This window comes from Polypterus senegalus, chromosome 1, assembly GCF_016835505.1.
Source record: "Polypterus senegalus isolate Bchr_013 chromosome 1, ASM1683550v1, whole genome shotgun sequence".
Classification (NCBI taxonomy): domain Eukaryota; kingdom Metazoa; phylum Chordata; class Cladistia; order Polypteriformes; family Polypteridae; genus Polypterus; species Polypterus senegalus.
The window spans coordinates 80,065,379-80,084,433 of NC_053154.1; the positions used below are offsets into that span (position 1 = coordinate 80,065,379).

At 37.6% G+C, this 19,055-nt stretch overlaps 1 protein-coding gene across 2 annotated transcripts in view; it reads right to left on the reverse strand.

The window, feature by feature from the left end:
• The window catches only part of LOC120527886 (aquaporin-3-like), a 38,535-nt gene extending 23,701 nt beyond the window's left edge, over positions 1 to 14,834 (reverse strand). The window contains exons 1-2 of one of the 2 annotated variants that reach the window (XM_039751822.1): positions 14,655 to 14,834; positions 13,756 to 13,882 (exon numbers count right to left, since the gene is read on the reverse strand). In XM_039751822.1, the coding sequence (XP_039607756.1) occupies positions 13,756 to 13,882; positions 14,655 to 14,741 (214 nt within the window). In that variant the 5' untranslated portion in view covers positions 14,742 to 14,834. The remainder of the gene's footprint in view (positions 1 to 13,755; positions 13,883 to 14,654) is intronic. The other variant, XM_039751813.1, reaches the window with a different exon arrangement.
• Positions 14,835 to 19,055: the final 4,221 nt, after the last annotated feature.

Here is a 19,055-nt window from a genome sequence, read left to right on the forward strand (position 1 = left end):
TCTATCATATTAATTGCATTTCATTAAATTAAATTCTTATTCCATGCATCCTCTTAATCATCCCCAAATCAAACTGAACATATTCTAATCCTTAATCTTTTCTTATAGTTCATACCCTGCAGGCTTTGAATAAATCGTAAATTATCTCTGCATTTCTTCTAGAATACTACAAACAAGGCCATTGTAAAGATCAAGAATATCCTGCCTTGCTTTGTGCTCAAGGTTGCCAACATCCTATTATTCTACTTATTCACTTCTGTGGACAGTAGTATTGTAAGTTCAACATTACTCATTATGTGCGTGTTTAGCTTACAGACTCTCCCCAATCTGTGCCATTTTATGTAATATTTTAATCTCATGTCCAAAAAGCTTATGTTTAACTTTCATCTGCCACATATATGTCCAAATATTATTTTTGATCAGGTCCACTGGTAATGATTTTGCTGATTCAAAGGTATCTGCCAATGCCTCTAGGTTACTGTGTAAGTCTAACCACTTTGATAGCAACATGATCATCCAAATCATTCACATAAATTAAAAACAGCAGTGGCAAGAGCAACGGTTTCTGAGGGAACAGTTAGCATCAATAATTTTGAAAATGTTCCTCACATGCTTCTTTTAGTATTTATTTCAGAAGTATTTCGAAGGTCTTGTTAAATAATATCTTATGCACCCACTGATCAAGACATTTTTTTCTTTTTTTGCTTACTCATAAAATCCTTAACTGTTTACTTCATTTTACCAGTAATACACATCAAGCCAAATGGCCTCAAGTTGACAGGTTTGGTTCAATCACCTTTTTATTTAATGGAATGATGCTGGCTAATTTGTAGCCTTTAAGAAATTCTCCATAATGAATTAAGAGTTCATGTATTTGTTGCACACAAACGATCACTAACACGCTACCTCCTTCCGTCAATAGCCTGAAGGACAAAGCCCACTGATGTCACTTCTGGCTCTCTAAAGAACTATGTTGCCATAAGTTGGCATTCATTGTGAACCAGAGAATGAAGAGCACCGAGCTCCACAACACAGAAGCCACCACATAGCCTGAAAAGAGAGGCACTCAAGGAAGCACAACATCCACAATAATACCCTTGGAACTTTTGCTTTCTTTTTCCCGATATTATTTTGCATTAAACACGGTACCAGAATGTTCCCAACACTTTATTCCCTCCTTCTTGTCCTTCAGTATCACAGCTAGTACATTGGGCCCCTCCCCCACTCCAAGAACTATGACCTTGGGGGCTCATGGGATTTCCCACCCACTCCCACTGTTGTCCTTTCTCATTATAGTATTTTAATGACTAGTTTCCATGAGTACTCCTGAATGAACGTTATAAACTATCTGAGATTTAATTAATTTCAGTCTTTTTAGGATTCACTTGTCTCTGTGTAAATTGCAAATAGTTTATCATTTCTTTAATATTCCCCTTAGTTACGCAGTGACTTTAGACTAAAAATATGAACTGAGAGTTATTTCCTTCTTTGTATATTGTATCCCCTTACTGTTATCATCTCTGAGACAATTCTCTTATTGCTGAAATACAACCTATTTTTGCAGTTTTCACTGTAAGACAATAAGTATTGTCGTGTCCAGAAACTGTGTTATAGATGAACCATCTCAGTTTTGCTCTAAGATGTAAATGTAAATGCAAAAGCCAGATTCAGTTTGTTTTAGAAGTTCAAAGTTTGACACTGCTGTGAGTGCAAAGATCCTTCTATAGAAGGAATGGGTCAATTCATACAACAAATGAGTAAGACAAAGGATTCAATTTGAGCAAGACAGTCCATAGGAATGAAAAATCAAAAAAGATATTTTAATATCTTTTTGGTTTCGCCTGAACAACAATGAGATCAGATAGAAAGAAATAAATTGGAGACATGTGACAAATGGAGAAAAAAAAGAAAAAATGCTGTTCTCACAAATGTATCCTCTTGAGTTTCAGCAGAGATCTCAGCAAAGCCACATAATGGATTCTTCAATAATGTACGTTTTTTTACAATTTAAAAGTATTTGCATTGTGTGCTCAGTAATATCTGGTGAAATGTATGGACAGGAGTTTGTAGAAATAAACACTTTAATCTGTGATTACCAAACTATAGTCCTTGCTTCTGAACAATATTACCTGTAATAGTTGCTCTAATTTAAATTGCTGTGCCCCAATCAGATCAAACTCATTCTAGAAGAAATGGCAGACAGTGTGCAATAGTAGTCAAAACTTTGGACTTCAAATCCTAAAGTTGTGGGTTCATATCCTACTACTGGCACTGTGTAAGAAAGTCATTTTGTCTGCCTTTGCTCCAACTGGGAAAGCAAAAGAACTAAGTGACTTTATCTCAGATATTGGGTAAAGGCATTGATCCAATAATAAGTAAAATAATAGTAAGTAAAAATATGAAGTCTTGAAAGAGATTATAATAACTCTAGAAAGAGATCTCACAAAATATGACCCGTTTTTCAGCCCAAATTCTCAATTTTGACTCCTTTTACCTCAGTTGTATCTTGTGCCTCCTTTATGTCTAAAGCTATTTCTTCAAATTAAGTTTAGGAGAAACATCTGTGACATTGTTTATCCTTAGATGAAACATAAATAAAAATCTCTTTTAAGTCTCATAAGTCATCAAAGATCAGCCTTTGAGCAGAAAAATGTTCCAATTGGAAGGAAAAAGGTGCAAGCAAGTAAACCTGAAAAGGCTTATCAAACTCGGCACTGAAGAAAAACTTGTAGTACTAGGGTGTTGTACTGTGTTAGCCATTATGAATGTAGTGAAAAGTCAAGCAAAATTACACTTTTTATTGGCTAACTAAAAAGATTACAATATGCATTGTCATTTTGCTTGACTTTTTACTACAAACTTGTAGAAACCAGAAAGTGCATAACGTTGACCCTTTCACCTTTGATCTGATGATGTCAAGCATTGCATACTTCCAAATGACCTTGACTATCTAGAATAAATACAGTATATGCACAGAGCTGCAGCTAACATGGGTGTCTGTATGAAAGGGCATGGGCCTTGGGGTCAGGACAGGAATGTACAACAGTTGTATTTTCAACTCTTAAAACTATTTTTAAAGTCTATCTACAACCTAGAAAAATGTTGTCTGCTTCATTCTGTTTCCAGTTATCCCTAAAGTTCTAGTTCCTTTATCATCAACCATTCTTAGTTTTTCAACATGCAGGACTTCTGTCAAGTTGCTTACATTTTTTTGTTTTAACCATTATTGTTGCGGTTATCACAAAAACCATAAAAGGAGTAGGACAGATTGATAAAAGATGGATGAATGGAGTATTGGTTTGGAACATTTACAGTAGAAATTTTTGATGTGTTTGTATATGTACTGTATACACCCATTTGAGTTTATATTGTTGATTAGCGAAATCCTTTATTTGTGAAATATTTCACGTATATGCTATTTTGCTATGTCTTGGATGGTAAAGGTGAATATGAGTAAAAAACTGCAAGAAAGCTGCATGAAGTTTTCCCATTCCCATTTTGAATATAGTAAATGAACAGTAAATGATTCTTAAATTTTAAATAAGGAATCTAATCATTGCACTAGATCAATATTGCAGGTTCTGCTATGCATGGTCATTTTTCACAATGAATACATCTAACTAAATATAACAACAGTGAACAAAGTGGTAATGAGTTTAAATCTGTCCTTTTTGCATACCTTTATGACTGTGTCAGTATGTAGAATATATCCATCCATCCAAAAATCCAGATCTGGGTCATAAAAGGTTGGAGTCTATCTTGATATAATCAGGTGGAATGCTGGAAGCAAACCTGGACTTAGGGCACACTCATGTACACACCAACACGCACACATTCAAGTTCAACTTAGAGTCGTCCTAATTCAGAATATGCACAAACATAGTCCTATCGTTTTGTAAAAAGGCATACTTATTTCACTTGCTGAGGCATTTTAGCCATATATATAGCAGACAGGTAGTGGAGGTGCTCTGGGTCACATAAACTGTTGGTACAGTGAATAACAATTTCAGAACAAAAGCCATTCTGCTTTATAGTTGGTAGCACTTTTTCAGTGTTAGGATTTCAAAAAAACGTATTTTCATATTTTTAAAGCAAATAACACATGCTTAAATTATATTGTTCTGTTTCCTATACTCATGCTGTTGGCACACTAATTGGCAATGCTGGATCAAAGTTCAGAGCTGCTGCATCAAAGGAGCAGGGTTGGATTAACGGCCTGTCAGTGTGCTGTTGGTAGATTTGTCCTGTATGTGTACGGACTTTCTTTGGGAACTTTGGTTTCTTCCTTCTCGTCACAAAAATGTACTATTTGGTTTAACTGGTTTCTCTACAATAATAAAATTTGAAGTAATTATGGGTGTGTGAGTGAACATGTCTAATCAATTGCCATTTTGTTCAGGATGGTCCCATACCTTGTGCTGGAATTTATTTCAGTTATCTAGGGCCCTGCATTGATAAACAGATGGTTTAGAAAATGGATGCATAAAATACCCATGCGCAGTAGTGTGCCACACAGTTGGAGCATTTTTAGTATTATTATTATGGAAAAAATTATTTGATATTTTGTTTAGAGTTATTTTGTTATTCTGTTTATTTAGTTATTCTGTTTGCACTATTATTACTGATCTTTTTAACTCTTTATTTACCTTATCTTTATTCCTCGTGTTGCACTGAGCATGTATATGACAAAAGAATTTCCCTCGGGATAAATAAAGTTCTTATCTATCTATCTATCTATCTATTAAATACTATGTATAAGGTAAAGTATTATATATAAACAGAGTACTGCATTTCTACATTTTGTTTTTCACATTGTGCTCATATATTGGAAAACAGTACAAGAGATGGTATAGTGTGTTTAATGTGAGTGAATGGTATAAAAGGAAAATTGCGTTTCAACATCTTAGCACCTTTAACAATGACATAATGTGTCCTAGAGCTCAAATGAAGTTCAGATGATATAATATTCCCTCCACAACCTAAGTCAACAGTATTTTATTAATTTATTTGAGCAACAGGACTCAGATTAAAGTAACATAGAGAATCTGATCAATAGTTTTACAGTTTGTGTGCAGCTCTGTTCCAGAGGAACATTAAATTGGTTTGCTGGACTTGACTCAGCTAAATTCTGAATATATATCTACTGAAATAATCTAACACCTGTCCACTGATAGTTACAGTCCTGATAATATAATCAGCCAATGTTATAATGGGACATCAGTTATGGGTGGGAATAAGGGTGAGGAGCAGGCATTGTTGCAACACAAGCAGGGTCAGCACATATGTGCACTGCTATAACTATCGACTGCACTTCGCAGTGGTTCATGTAGTTTAGGATGAGCCATGTGCAAAAAACTTCTTTGACCTCTCTGGGGTACTCCATTCATAGGTAACCTGGTATTATAATACCTCCTTGTGTAAAAGGTTACTGTAAATCTGGTGGACAAGTCACTATTATGTGACACAATGCCTTTTTGCGAATCAAAAGGCTTTCATGAACATTTTGTCTGAGGTTTCTGAAAACAGTGGGCTACGATGGCTATTTGCAAAGAGGCAGCAGGGCTTCTAGTACAGTTGAGGAAGCATCATTTTTTGAGGTTTAGGTTTCAAGAATGTTTTCAAGGAATTTTTAAACATTCCATGCTGCAAGACCAGTCTATAGATGTGCGACTTTTGGGGAGGTCATCCCTGCTTCTCTGGAAGCACTGAAAGATCTCTGAGGAGGTGGTTCTTGGGATGATTTTGAAATATCAACAGATACCCCCTGCTGCACACAGAAAGAGAACCATGACCAAACTGCTTACAGACAGCATTGTTCTCTCCACTCTTGGTCAAACTGACTTGAATTCTTTAAGCACTCCCAGCCAGTCTTTGAGGAAATCTCCTCTGAACATTCAGGACAGACAGAGTTATTGAAGAAATAGAAAATAGATTTTCAAAGAAAGATCTTGAACTGATGAGAGTTGTAAATTGTCTTCTTCTTTTGTCAAATTCTTTTGTGGATTTGACATTCTTCACTCCCTCCTCACTGACATGAATGCGTCAACCAATAGTCTGCAACATTCCACTAGCAAAAGCAAAGCTGCTAAATAAAATTCTCCCATGACAATTATGTAAGCCTTTCAACTGTGTGCCAACGTATACAGGTCTATACGGAAACATTTCCCAAACTTCATGCAATATACTGTATGTATGTAACTGCAATGGTGATGGGTATACGCATCCTTAGCTGCATGTGAGAGTTCATTACCTTCATTGTCACATGTCCTGACCCCATGACAGGAAAAATAATTTGGTGATTTTGGCTCATGGAAAAACTAATAGCAAAAGGTATAGACATAGAAGAGTTTGTTAGAGCTTCTATCAAAATACACAGAAGACTGATGCTTTGAAGTGACTGGTTAGACGTTGCAACAGGATCATTAGTAGCTTTCTGTTATTTCCAATTTTGCCTGTCAAATAAAGAAAATTAGTACCTTTGTTTGCAAAGCTAGTTTTTTTTATGGTTTGGTACATTTTAACTTTTTTTTTCTCTTTGGGGAAGATCCCTCCACTATATTACTGTTCATGTCACATGTTTTGTTCTTATATTCTTATCAGCTTATGTGTTTGAGTTTAAAAATTTGCCTTTAATATGCCAGTAAGTCAAAGTTAATTTTTGATTAGCAGTATCTATCTATCTATCTATCTATCTATCTATCTATCTATCTATCTATCTATCTATCTATCTATCTATTCAAAGCACCTTTGAGAAATCACAGATAATAATAGTAATAATAATAATAATTTGTCTTTCCTGATCGAAGAGATGATTATGAGAGCATAATGCAGATCTAAAAATATGAAAATAAAACCTTACAAATAGATATGTCCATCTGCCCCACTCTCTAGTCACAAGCCCCTACTGCGCTGTTGTATAGTCAATTATGTGAAAAGGTGTCAACTCAAAATGTATTATTGCCCACCTTCCAACCTGAGCAGTCTGAGCAACCTGATTATACGAAGTAATTAAGACCCCTCCATTCTGCTCCTCATCTTAGCAAATAGTCATTGCTGAAAGTGGATTTATGTTGTCTTGTAAACTGAGCCTAGTTCTGAATTCTCATGACATTGTGCTTGTTTATGCGAGGTAAAATGCAGAGCCATTGTGATACTGTGGGTTCAATTCCCATTAAAATGTGGATCACAAGTTACACTATCTTAAGGTTATAGTAAAGCTCCTCTGATTCCTGGCCATAAGCAATCATATACCAGTCCTTGCATTGGGAAATGCAGAAGGTGGGCTGTCTGAATTAACTGAAGATCAACTCATTGGTGGAAATCAAATCAATGCACTTTGAACAAAAGGTTATTTTTTGTATGAGCCCTGTTTTTAGCTCCGGTTGAGGGAGGGTTGCTATTTACTTTTACATTAGAATACTTTAATATAAGGTTTTAATCATTTACAGTAAATACATGTGAATATATATTAATTACTCTTTAAAGAAGGAAGGGTGTTGCCTACTATGTCATTACAATACTTAAATTTAAGTTGCTAATCATTTACAGCAAATACATGACATTTATAACTCTTAAAAGAAGGTGGGGTAAAATAATTGCTTCCTGAGTGATTCTTATAAAATCATTTCCGCACAGTGAGTAAATTATAGATTGTTTTATCTACAGAGCATCTAAGTCCCACTTCCTGCCAGGTGTAAAAAAAAAACTGAAGCTTTTCAAGCATGTTATAGAAAGAAGAAAGAGCACAGATCTGGACTGAATTCCTACTGCCATTACATTTTTACTATTCCCAACTTACCAAAAGGTGAATTACCCTAAAAAGTCATAATTTTGCAGCCTACTACTTTATGAATCTAAAAACCAATTAAAATGGTTAATTTTCGGTGGGTGAGAATGAAATAGGACCACATAATAGTCTAGACACCTCCATGAACTCATCAGCCTATCCAATCAGCACCAGTTTTGGGCTGGCAGTCAACTGACTTATCATAATGTGACATTCTCAAACCTGCTCAATCCAATTTGCGGTCACCAGGGACTAAAGCCTTTCCTAGCAACACTGGGCACGACATAGGACTCCAAGGAGCACCCATCAATGAAACTATTTGCCACTTACCCCACGGAGCTCTCATGGGATGCCTGATGTCCCAGCCTTCATCAGCTCCATTGAAGAAGACACAAATATTCATCAAATGTCTTAGTGTATACTGAACTATTGTATTGACCTAGCAAAAGCCTTGAATGTTGCTAATCTAAAGGTTAAAGAATGCTTCTGACCCCTCTAGAGCAGTGGTCCTCAACCTTTTTGACACCAAGGACCACTTTAATAGAAACAAATTTTTCCAGGGACATGGGGATTTTTAGGGGCGGGTTCGTAAGACAGTTTTATACACAATTTACATTACATTTCTATTATTATTAAGTTATAATATCGTAATAGAAATTATACAGCTTATCATAATGCAGAATCAGTTTGAACCCTGAACTTGTTTTCCTCCAACCAGAAGATCCCATCTGAGGACGATGGAACACAGTGACACGCGAAGTGTGTTGCTTATGTTCAGTTTATTCCGTAATCTCGTTTTGGTTGCCGTCACTGCAGAAAACGCTGCCTCACAAAGATAGAATGTTGCAAATGGAAGCAGCTTCAATAGTTTCTTTCGTGTTAATTTTAATCTCCTCCTGCCTACAAGTTATGCTGACAAGAATTTTTCTCAGCATTTCCTTGCGAAAATACACTTTCAGGGTGCGAATGATGCCAAAACCCAATGGCAGCAATTGGGCGGGAGGAATTCAACACAAACATTATCTGAATGTGGAAGTATGTTGTGGGCAGCACAGTTATCAATCAGAAGCCGGATAATCCTCTTCTTCATCTTGTGAGGTTTCTGAACTATTTTGGGATCCCCCCACCCAACGGGAACGTCACACTGAAGTGCATCTCGAAGCGCGATTGCAGCATCTGTGTAAGATTGTTTGTCCATTGCCAGGGCAGGGAAACAGCACACTCACTGTGTTTTGGCCCATTGACAGAGGTCCCAAGAGAGTTTAAAAACCACACTTCTTGAATGAGTGCCGCATTAATAGGAATATTTCTTGAAGGAGCGTCACTAAACCACATAAAAACGGCTTTTTCACCGTAGTTCGCATACGTTTGCAACCTGAGATTTGTCTTCTTTTTTGCATATAACAAACACATATGCATTGCATTTGTCATTCCAACAGATTGCTCATCACAAACATTAACACTGTTATCATTTTTTCGTGTCTGCCGTTTCTATAGAACGGTGACAATGAGTTAAATTGCAATGGATGTTTTTTAAATGTTGACGCGCAATAAGCAAAAGGTATCACTGAAAACCATCGAAAACAAAAACAGCAAAAAAACAGTACGAGGAAAGTTCGAAGAAAGAACATTTTTTTCCAATGTTTCTGTTTGGGGATCGTTGTGCAAATGTGCACAACTGAGCTGTGACCACAGAACTATGAAAGTATCTGCCACTGAATGTACTTCGTAGTAACGAGATTTCTATAGACTTGAGTCATACGGGGAAACTGTCAGAAATATAAAAATACTTTGTTGTAATACTCTCTCACCTCGGTCTCTCTCCCCTGTTTGCACTGCTGCAAAGCCCCACCCACCTAGCATTCTGAAAAATGTCCTGAGTGAAGGGGGCCGCCTTTTTTCTGTAGCCCTTCACAGAGTGAGTCTCGCTGCCCGGCTGTCAGATGGACTGGGTCGTGGACTAGTGGTTGGGCTCCCCTGGGGTCCCCTGCTCTAGAAAACTCTTGCTATTGTTATGACTTTCATGATTTTATGTATCCGAAAACCTTCTAGAGGAAGAGCACCCAGTACTCTGGAAGAACCTGTCCTAAGTCGTACTGACAACCGGTACTCAAAGGGCATCCATTATGAGACCTTGTCACCCAGCTTCTGGAATCACATAAGGCCCTCATCATGTGAGGTTGACTGTACTGCTCACACAGTCCTGATGCAAATAAGTCTCTTAGGCATTCTGCACATTCTACTATCCAAAAATCATGAACCACACCATGGTCTGTATGGTGTCAATACCTTTCTGTCCCTTTCAAATTTCTGCCTATCACACACTTTTAATTTCTCCTGCTGGGTTTGTACTGCTTTTTCTCACTTCTCTCAGGTTTTGGTCCCTTTATTCCCAGTACATTTCACCCTCTCAAATGACATAATACTTTGACTAATGCGAGGCAAAAAACAATGAGACACATGCGATGACCACAGGTCATACAGTGCATTAGTTCAACTCACTCAATTCTGACTGTTCACTGGCCTTCAGGTCAACTCAAGGTTTCAATCCCATCCCTTCTCAAGATTTAGTCATCTTATAAAATATGAAGATAGTATATTGCCTACGTAAAGATTCTCTCAGCCTCTCACAAGACAAACAGTAATAGTTTCTCCTGTTACAGCTCACTTCATGTGCATGAACTCCGTGATGGCTTTTCAATTGACTTCAAACTACACACGCTTCCTTCTTTCATGACAGTCTTCTGTCAACAAGCTGAGACCAGATGCAGACTAGTGTGCCTCAACATGGGACTGTCATGTGTGAATGCTGTCAACGCAGGAACTTAACATGTGTAAATGAATGAATCACACTTAATTCCCAGAGTAGTTAAACCTGTGATATCCTCGGTTATATGTGTGAAAGTGATTAGAGAAAAGCAAATCACATTGGACAGCTAGCTGTAATTGTAATTATGGAATAAAAATAATAAAAATAAAATTTTAACTTTGCTCCCTTAAATAGACAATAAAAAACACTATAATCTTTGCAATGTATTCAATAAAAATGACAAAGTGAAGTGAATATAAAAGAAGTACATTTCTAATAAGGAGTACAAGGACAATAAAGTTGTCACGATCATCAATTATGTTTTAACATAATTACTGTGACCTGAATTTGAAAATATCTGAAGTGGATTGGATAGAGAATGATGAAATATGAACAACCTAATTACAGACTTAATAAAGTGACATAAAGGATGTAATGGAGTAGTGGTTAGTACTGCTGCCTCAGGGCTCCATCCATGCACCCGTTTTCAACTCTGTTTATCCAGTTTAGGGTTACAGGAATGGGCCTATCCTGGCAGCTTTGGGTTCAAGACAGGAACCAATTCTGGACCGGATACCATTCCATCTCAGGGCATATTCACACAGGCTAGTAAAGTTCAGTAATCATAATCAGCTTAACACTCCTTACTATGGGATGTGGAAATAAAGTTGAGTACTCAGAGTACACCCCATGCAGACAGCAGAAGAAAACAAATAGCAGCTAGACAGTACATAAACTGGCACTTGAGCCCAAGACTCTGAGGTTGTGTGGTTGGCCAGAGGTGTGTGGAGCTTACAAGTTCTTTCTAGGTCTGCTTGGGTTCCCCTGAGTACTCAGATTTACTCTTACATCACAAAGGTGTATTGTTAAGTGTTGATTGGTAACTTTAAATTGGCATCTTATGATCAATTTGTGCACTTTGTGTGCCCTTTAATGTAAGAGCACCCTGCCCAGTGCTGGTTTATTCCTTACATTTAGTGCTACTGAACAGATTGTTATTCTAATGGTACCTTAAGTTTGAGAAATAAGTCATTAATCAATGATTAAACAATGTGAAATGCAGTCTTTGGTAGTGCCCAGCTCAAAAGACCTGATTGTAATTAAGGATGATATAAGCTGGTCGCTTTCTGGCATAAAACAGCTTTATGCAGAAAACTGGTTTTGAAAGTAGTAGCAGCAAACTACTAGATATGTTCTGTCAGTCCATGGTAGCCAGTGTTGGTGTCCTATGCTGCAGTCTCCTTGAGAAGCAACTTGAGCTGAAAAAATGCACAATGCCTGAATAAAATTATCAGGAAAGCCTGCTCCATCACAGGGCGAACCCTAGACACACTGGAAGCTGCTCAGGAAAAGAGGATGATGGTAAAAGTGGATGCCATTATGAAAACTCCTCTCCATCTCCTTTAGGAGGCACTCTCTTGGAGCACTTTTAGCCACAGGCTCATTCCACCACAGTGTGCTAAGACTCTGGGGGTCTTTTCTACCCTCTGTTATCAGGCAACTCAGTGCTTCCTTCTGATGTACTCATAAAGTTCATTTTGAAGTTTGTGCATAATATTTATTTATTGATTGATTGCTTAGTTGTATTATTTTTCTTGTTAATCTGTAACCTTGTTTTTTATGTTTCTGCTACTGTACACTTTTCCCTTCTGAAATTTCCACCTTGGATTGATAAAGTTTATCTAATCTAAAATTGTATCATTCAAGATGACTTAACTATGTTTTTGACCAAATGTTTACTTAAATATAGCAATCAGGAAAGAACAAATCTTAAGCAAACAATTTAAAAACGTTGAAAAATCACACTGGCTCCCTCCACTCACTTTAATGTTGATTTGTTTTTCTCAACTGGAATAAAATCTGGCCACCGAAAACACATACATACAAAAAGTTAGACTGACATAGATAATACCCAGTGGTAACAAAGAATATGCCATTTTAGTCAGCTGCTTTATTTTTTTTAAATTGCAATGGCCACCTAAGATTGCATTATAAATTGCAAGTTTGAGGTGCATAGATAGCTAAGAAGGTCTAATTACACTTACAAATATTGGCAAATGAAAGAAAAAATGAAAACCATTATAATGTTAATATGGTTCTATGCACACACTGTACGTCATGGTCTTCCTATACCTTAAGAAGGCACCTGAGATAAAGACTGCCGAGAGAGTCAAGCTACACATGAACAAGTCCTTAAGTCCCATTAGCCACACTTTGCATTTCTCATCTCAATTTTTTAGAATTGCGCTGAACCCTTCAATGTTACAGCGGTAAATGTCCCCTGGTCCAGACATACTTTCCAAATTTGTTAAATCAAATAAGTCATTATAGTATTACAAATGATCTGGGGGATCAAAAAACAAAACTTTATTATACTGTGGAAAAACATATTTTGTCATTGATTTTAGAAAGGGTTTCCACTATTAGAATTTTTTCTTAGACCGTTTGACCATGTAACTTACCTAGGGAACTATTAAATATGAAAACTCCTTTTTGCTTTCTTACATTTACTCTGACCTGCCAGCTATTCTGACAAAAGTTTTTACTTACAGCAGTAACTTGGCACACATCTGAAATTACCAATTCATGTTGTTTTGCTTTTTCTCAGTACTTTTTCTGATTTACTTTGAGCTGAGTAACGTTTCTTTTTTCTACCCAGTGTTTGTTTTTTGTCTCTTTCCATTTCCATGTTGTATGTAGGATATGAAAGAAAAACTAATACAAATATATTTCCAAAAAAGTATTATGAAGTATTAATTGGCATAACATGCAGTTTTGCTTCAAGCTTTGTGCCAATGTAGTTAGCACAAGAACCAACACCATGTGGCCATAACATTGAAATAGCAAGTTTCAATATTCAATACATGGATGCGTAAAATAAGCTCTCATACAGTATATATGGGTGTGGGAGTGGAAATTGTTATGGGCATATATAGTTTATTTCTCTTCATTTACAAACAGACTAGAGTAAAGTTACAGCCTTTTCTTAAATTCTACCCATAACAATTTCCTCTCCCTCACCTATCTAAACACATTTTTTGCCAGCCAAAGCTAATATCTCTTAGGCTTGTGTTAAGGATTTGTCTCCTTGAAATGGTTTCTATTTGGCATTTTTTTAACATGACAACCCAGATTTGCAAGTGAAGCCCCCATTGTGTACCTGAAATTCCATGAGCGATGTGAACACCAAAAGTGATGCCAATAGCAAATGCCAGGTTGATGGAAAGAAACTGCCCCTTTGTATCATAGCTTGTGGTAACCTGAGCCACTGCTCCACAGCCAAAAATCTGCAATGACAAAAAAATGACTAATTGTACCAACTGTCTGTTCATTAACAGTAGCCAAATGAAGGTGCACACAGTATAAAACAGCCAAATAGAGTGTAGAGGTGGAAAAAAGGCCAACCACAAAGAAGTCGTATGAATAGAAGAAATGTAGTTGAAGCTGACTGCTCTATGGTTTATTGCATATAACAAACATTTATAGTTATTGCACTGACTTGTACAAGGTCACTTTCTGATTGCACTCAACCTTTGGAAAGGATCATATTTTACCAAAACACTAGGTTTTAAAAACATTTTTGATGTTGATAATAGATGAAATGCTTCAAAAGTGTGCAACTCCAGCTGTGAGATGGGTCTTACTGTACAGTTCTTGCTTATCTGCAGAGCTGAAGTTAATTGAAGCATGATAAAGAAATAATAAATGCAGCTTATTGTTCCACCATCAAACACAGATTGCTTACCTACCTGGTCACTACTGAGATGTGAAATTGCCCACCCATACATGATCCTCACAAATCCTGCACATGAGAGTGTAGGTGTGCTCAATATATGCCATTTTTATATATGAGGTCATTAGACAATTTACAGAAACATTGTAATGAATAAGGAATCAGTAACAGCCTCTCAGATGTAAGGCTTGAACCATAGTAGACATGTCCTTACTATAATTCACTGCACTAATTTGCAATAGCAAAATCCGATGACTTCCCAGAAGCTGAATCACTCAGATATGTTTGTAAATTCAAAACAGAATAAATAAGAAGGCAATACTCACTATCAGCACATAATCACCCAAAAGTTCAGCAAGACATTCCTTAAAAAGCTGGTTCTTCACCCTGAGGACTTTAAACACTTTCTCCATGGCTTCTCACTCCCCCTCATTTGTTCAATCCGGTCCACCGGAGTGTTCAGTAGTTACATCACTGGCAGAGCTGCCTGTTCTTGTGGCAGCACTAGGTGGGCAGAGATATAGGGACTAATTACCTGGCTATAAAATGTAAATTCCTCAGTTCTTTGCTGATAAGCAGCATTTTTTTTTCCATTCTGTTTGAAAATATGGCACATTGGCCGTCTGACGTGTAAATAAGGACATGTGAACAATAGGCTGCTTGTTATTTCAATTGGAGAATGCAAGACTTTTCCTAATGACTGTTTAACTCCATGGCAAAAATGGCACCCTTGCCAAAAGCTGCTGTCAGTTTCATTTACTTAGTGTGTGAAAGCTTTTAAGGAACAGTACATAAGGAAATAGCAACAAAAACTCAAACCCTTCTGTCCACAATGTGTAGGTCAGAGAGGACAGACTATAGAGGAACAATTCTGTCTTACAAAAAAAATTTTAGCAGCAGAAAGTGAAGGGTAATATTGACTCCTTTCGTGATTTGAGGAAGTTTCTTTTCTGTATTTTACAAAGGCAAGGATCTATATTTTTAAAATGGTCAGGGAACATTAAAAATGGTGAGAACAGCAGTGTTATATGCAAAGCCATTGTTTTATTTACCTTCCACCAGAATATCCACCTATTTTCTAAACATATTTCATCCAAATGGGACGGATCCAACTGGTCGGCCAAATCCTACCATCACCTCCAAGTGGTGCTGGCCGGGCAACAAGGTCCAAAGATCTTGGCTAACAATGCAGGTCCAGCATCAGGAGAAGTGACGCATTGATCGATATTTTCTAGTCGCATCTCATAGCCTTAATGTCTTCTCAAAACTTATTCTGCAACTCTAAAGTGTCACCCTTACCTAAGCGGCGTAAAGTCGTCACGGGGGCTACCCACTGGTGGGTGAAGTGGGCCAAAGAAGCTAGTCCAACACTTACATTTAGCCAACATCAGTACGCTCACTGGTCGTACGCGTGAACTGGCAGACGTCCTCAAATGCAGGGGAGTGGACATTGCCTGCATCCAAGAAATGAAATGGAAGGGAGCCAAACTAATAGAAATTGGTGGAGGCTACAAGCTTTACTACAATGGCTAAATAGAAATGGAGTAGGTATAATCGTCAATGAACATCTGAGAGATGATATAGTTGAAGTCACCCAAACAACAGACAGGCTAATATCAACCAAGACTGAATCCAGATCAACAACCTTGCAAATAATCTAAGCATACGCATCACAGACCAGGATGCCAAGAGGAAAAAAACTTTCTGGGATTCCCTTGACAACCATCTACAAGCTGTCGGCATAGAATAACACATCCTCATCGGCGGCAACTTAAATAACCACGTAACTGCGATGCATGGAGGACAAGGATAGGAAGAAGGGAATCACAACAGCCATCACATCTTGGATCACACAAACGCACAAGAAAATCTGTGGCGGTCGCTCCACAAATTGATTATTGGCTAATTTGAAGACGAGACCTGAAGTTGACTGTGGATGTAAAGGTAATCCCATCGAACAGCATTGCATTGCAGTACTGCATTCTCATCTTGGACATTAAACTACAGACTGAGCGGATGCCCAAACCGGATTCAGTTGGCATAGAGTGAATCAAATGGCGGAAGCTACTAGAACATAAGCAATTCCCGAGCGCTCTCCAGATGCTCATTGTCGATCCAAAACTTCCACCAGATTCTATGTGGCAAGGTTTGGTCTAGTAAATCCACGATATCACTGACAAAAATGAAGGCTGCTAAAAAATTTGACAAGCGCAAATCCACGACATCACTGACGAAAATGAAGGGTGCTAAAAAATTTGACAAGCAGACGTGGTGGTGGAATAAAGAAGTCCAAGCAATCCTAAAGGAGAATAAAGTGGCGTATAAAACCTGCCAGAGAACCCGCCTCAGCCAAGAGTACCGATGCAGGGAACTCAAGACTTCAGTGAATCGGGCAGTGGCCAAAACAAAAGCTAAGCAATGCAATGCCCTGTACTTAGACCTTGACATGCCCAGATGCGTAAAAGAGAGCCTGCCAGCCTGCCACCGATTGACCCAGGATATTGGAAAAGTTTGTGGAGTATCAAGGACGGGAACCAGCGACTCCTACGAGAACTACTAGAAATACTGCGCAGATGGAATGAATACTTCACGAAGATCGGTAACCAAGAGTTCCCCTACCTGCCTATTCTGCCTGGCAATCTAGTCTTCGGCCCCATTTGCCCGATCACCACTGCAGAGACAAGAGGCAGCGATTTGATTGAATCCAAAATGGAAAGGCTACTTGCTCGGACAACATCCCAACTGAAGTCTGGAATTTACTCGGGTGTACAAGTGAGATGGTGCCTGAAGCCTGGACAACCAGCACTACAGTATTGATTTAGCAAGGAAAGGGCAAAGTCTACGAACTTACCATCCCATATGCCTCCTATACCACTCAATGATTCGAGCGCATCCTCGACCATTGCCTCCAAAATCTTTTTCATTAGCCACAACCAATGTGGCTTCATGAAAGGATGTGGAACCATTGACACCATCCACACTACCTGCCTACTCATAGAATGACATTGGAAGGGTGGTTGATATTAAACATTTTATTAAAGAAATATCTCCTAATAGGGTAATTCAGTAATCAGACAGGAGACAAGCTGTTCATTGTATCTTTTAATTACTCCTCGGCAAAATGCCTTGGAGGGAGCATTCTTCAAAAGCAGTCCATTACAGCATGGTTAGAATGATCAGAATGGTCGGAGAAACAAAGGAGAGATTTATTTTATAAACTTGAATTTACAGTGTCAATCAATGCACACATTTTACTCTGGTTGGTTCATTGGTTTACATCCAAATATTTATAAATAAAAGTATTACCACCCTTGAAATTTCCGTGCATGTAACAATTATCCATTCTTGTGTATTGGACATCTGCTGATTTCTTAGTCATCCTTCAGTACATTTTGTATATTACATCTACCTTTTTCTGGTACATTATTGACCATCTCAGTATTTTTCCTAAACCAAATCTTAAAAGGTATATTTCATTGTACATTGTTGTTCACTTGACCTTTATTTTGTTTCCCACATTTATTAACCCTTTATGCCATATCTTTAAGATGAATGTTGTTACCATAAAATTATTCTTCCACATTGCCCCCTACGACATACAGTCTCACTAATCTGTATTAAACATATGTATACTGTATATGTCCCCCCATAGACACTAAAAGGAAGTAAATGATTCCTGGCTAGCTGCATTTGGGGAGTAACAGAAATCAGTGCAAATCATTAATATCTAAAGATAAAGCACATAAATCATTTAATAATAGTGACCATATCTTTAAGATGAATGTTACCATAAAATTATTCTTCCACATTGCCCCCTACTACATACAGTCTCACTAATCTGTATTAAACATATGTATACTGAATATGTCCCCCCATAGACACTAAAAGGAAGTAAATGATTCCTGGCTAGCTGCATTTGGGGAGTAACAGAAATCAGTGCAAATCATTAATATCTGAAGATAAAGCACATAAATCATTAATTTAATAGTGAACATAGAAAATCAAATCAAATAACATGTATCAAAGTTATTTTTCTTCGGAGTATACTGGCATTTCCTGTTTTCCCTTTAAATCTCAAGATTTGTGTCCCATAACCTCATAACTTCCATGTAGAATGATAAAAACATCACCAATTTCCTTCGGTTCCCAGAAGTGTACCAAGTCCTATATTTTTCATCAATGTTGGTGGTGATACAGACAACCCAAGTATTTACTTTACCAAAGTCCCTAGTTTATGGTGCCAATGATGTGTACTAGAGAGAATCCTTATACAAACAACCATGCTCACATCCACGAGCTCTCATTCACCAAGTTGCCCCAATTTACATCCTGCTGTGGCCTTAAATTAGATGATCACCTTTGCTGCAAAAAAAAACAGCTACCTTGCTATAAAAGTAGGTGTCAATCCTCCCTACAGAAGATGTCAGCACTACTTTCATTAATGCAAGCCATTGGCTCATGTTTAAAATTGCAAGGGGTGTACCCAAGCTTATCGATTAAGTTAAAGTCTTCTGCCACCAGCTGGGATCCTTGGGTTTGTATCTGGGCCTTCCAATTTCACAAACTGCTCACGCACCACTCCATGCAGAAGACACACCATCACTGTTGTGCTGAATTACTTTGTTTTGCTAACTTCGTTTTGCAAACTTCTATATTACTTAGGCCCACAAAGCCACAAGTATTTGTCCTGTATTACCACCAACTATTACTGTCTATGTAGTGCTAAT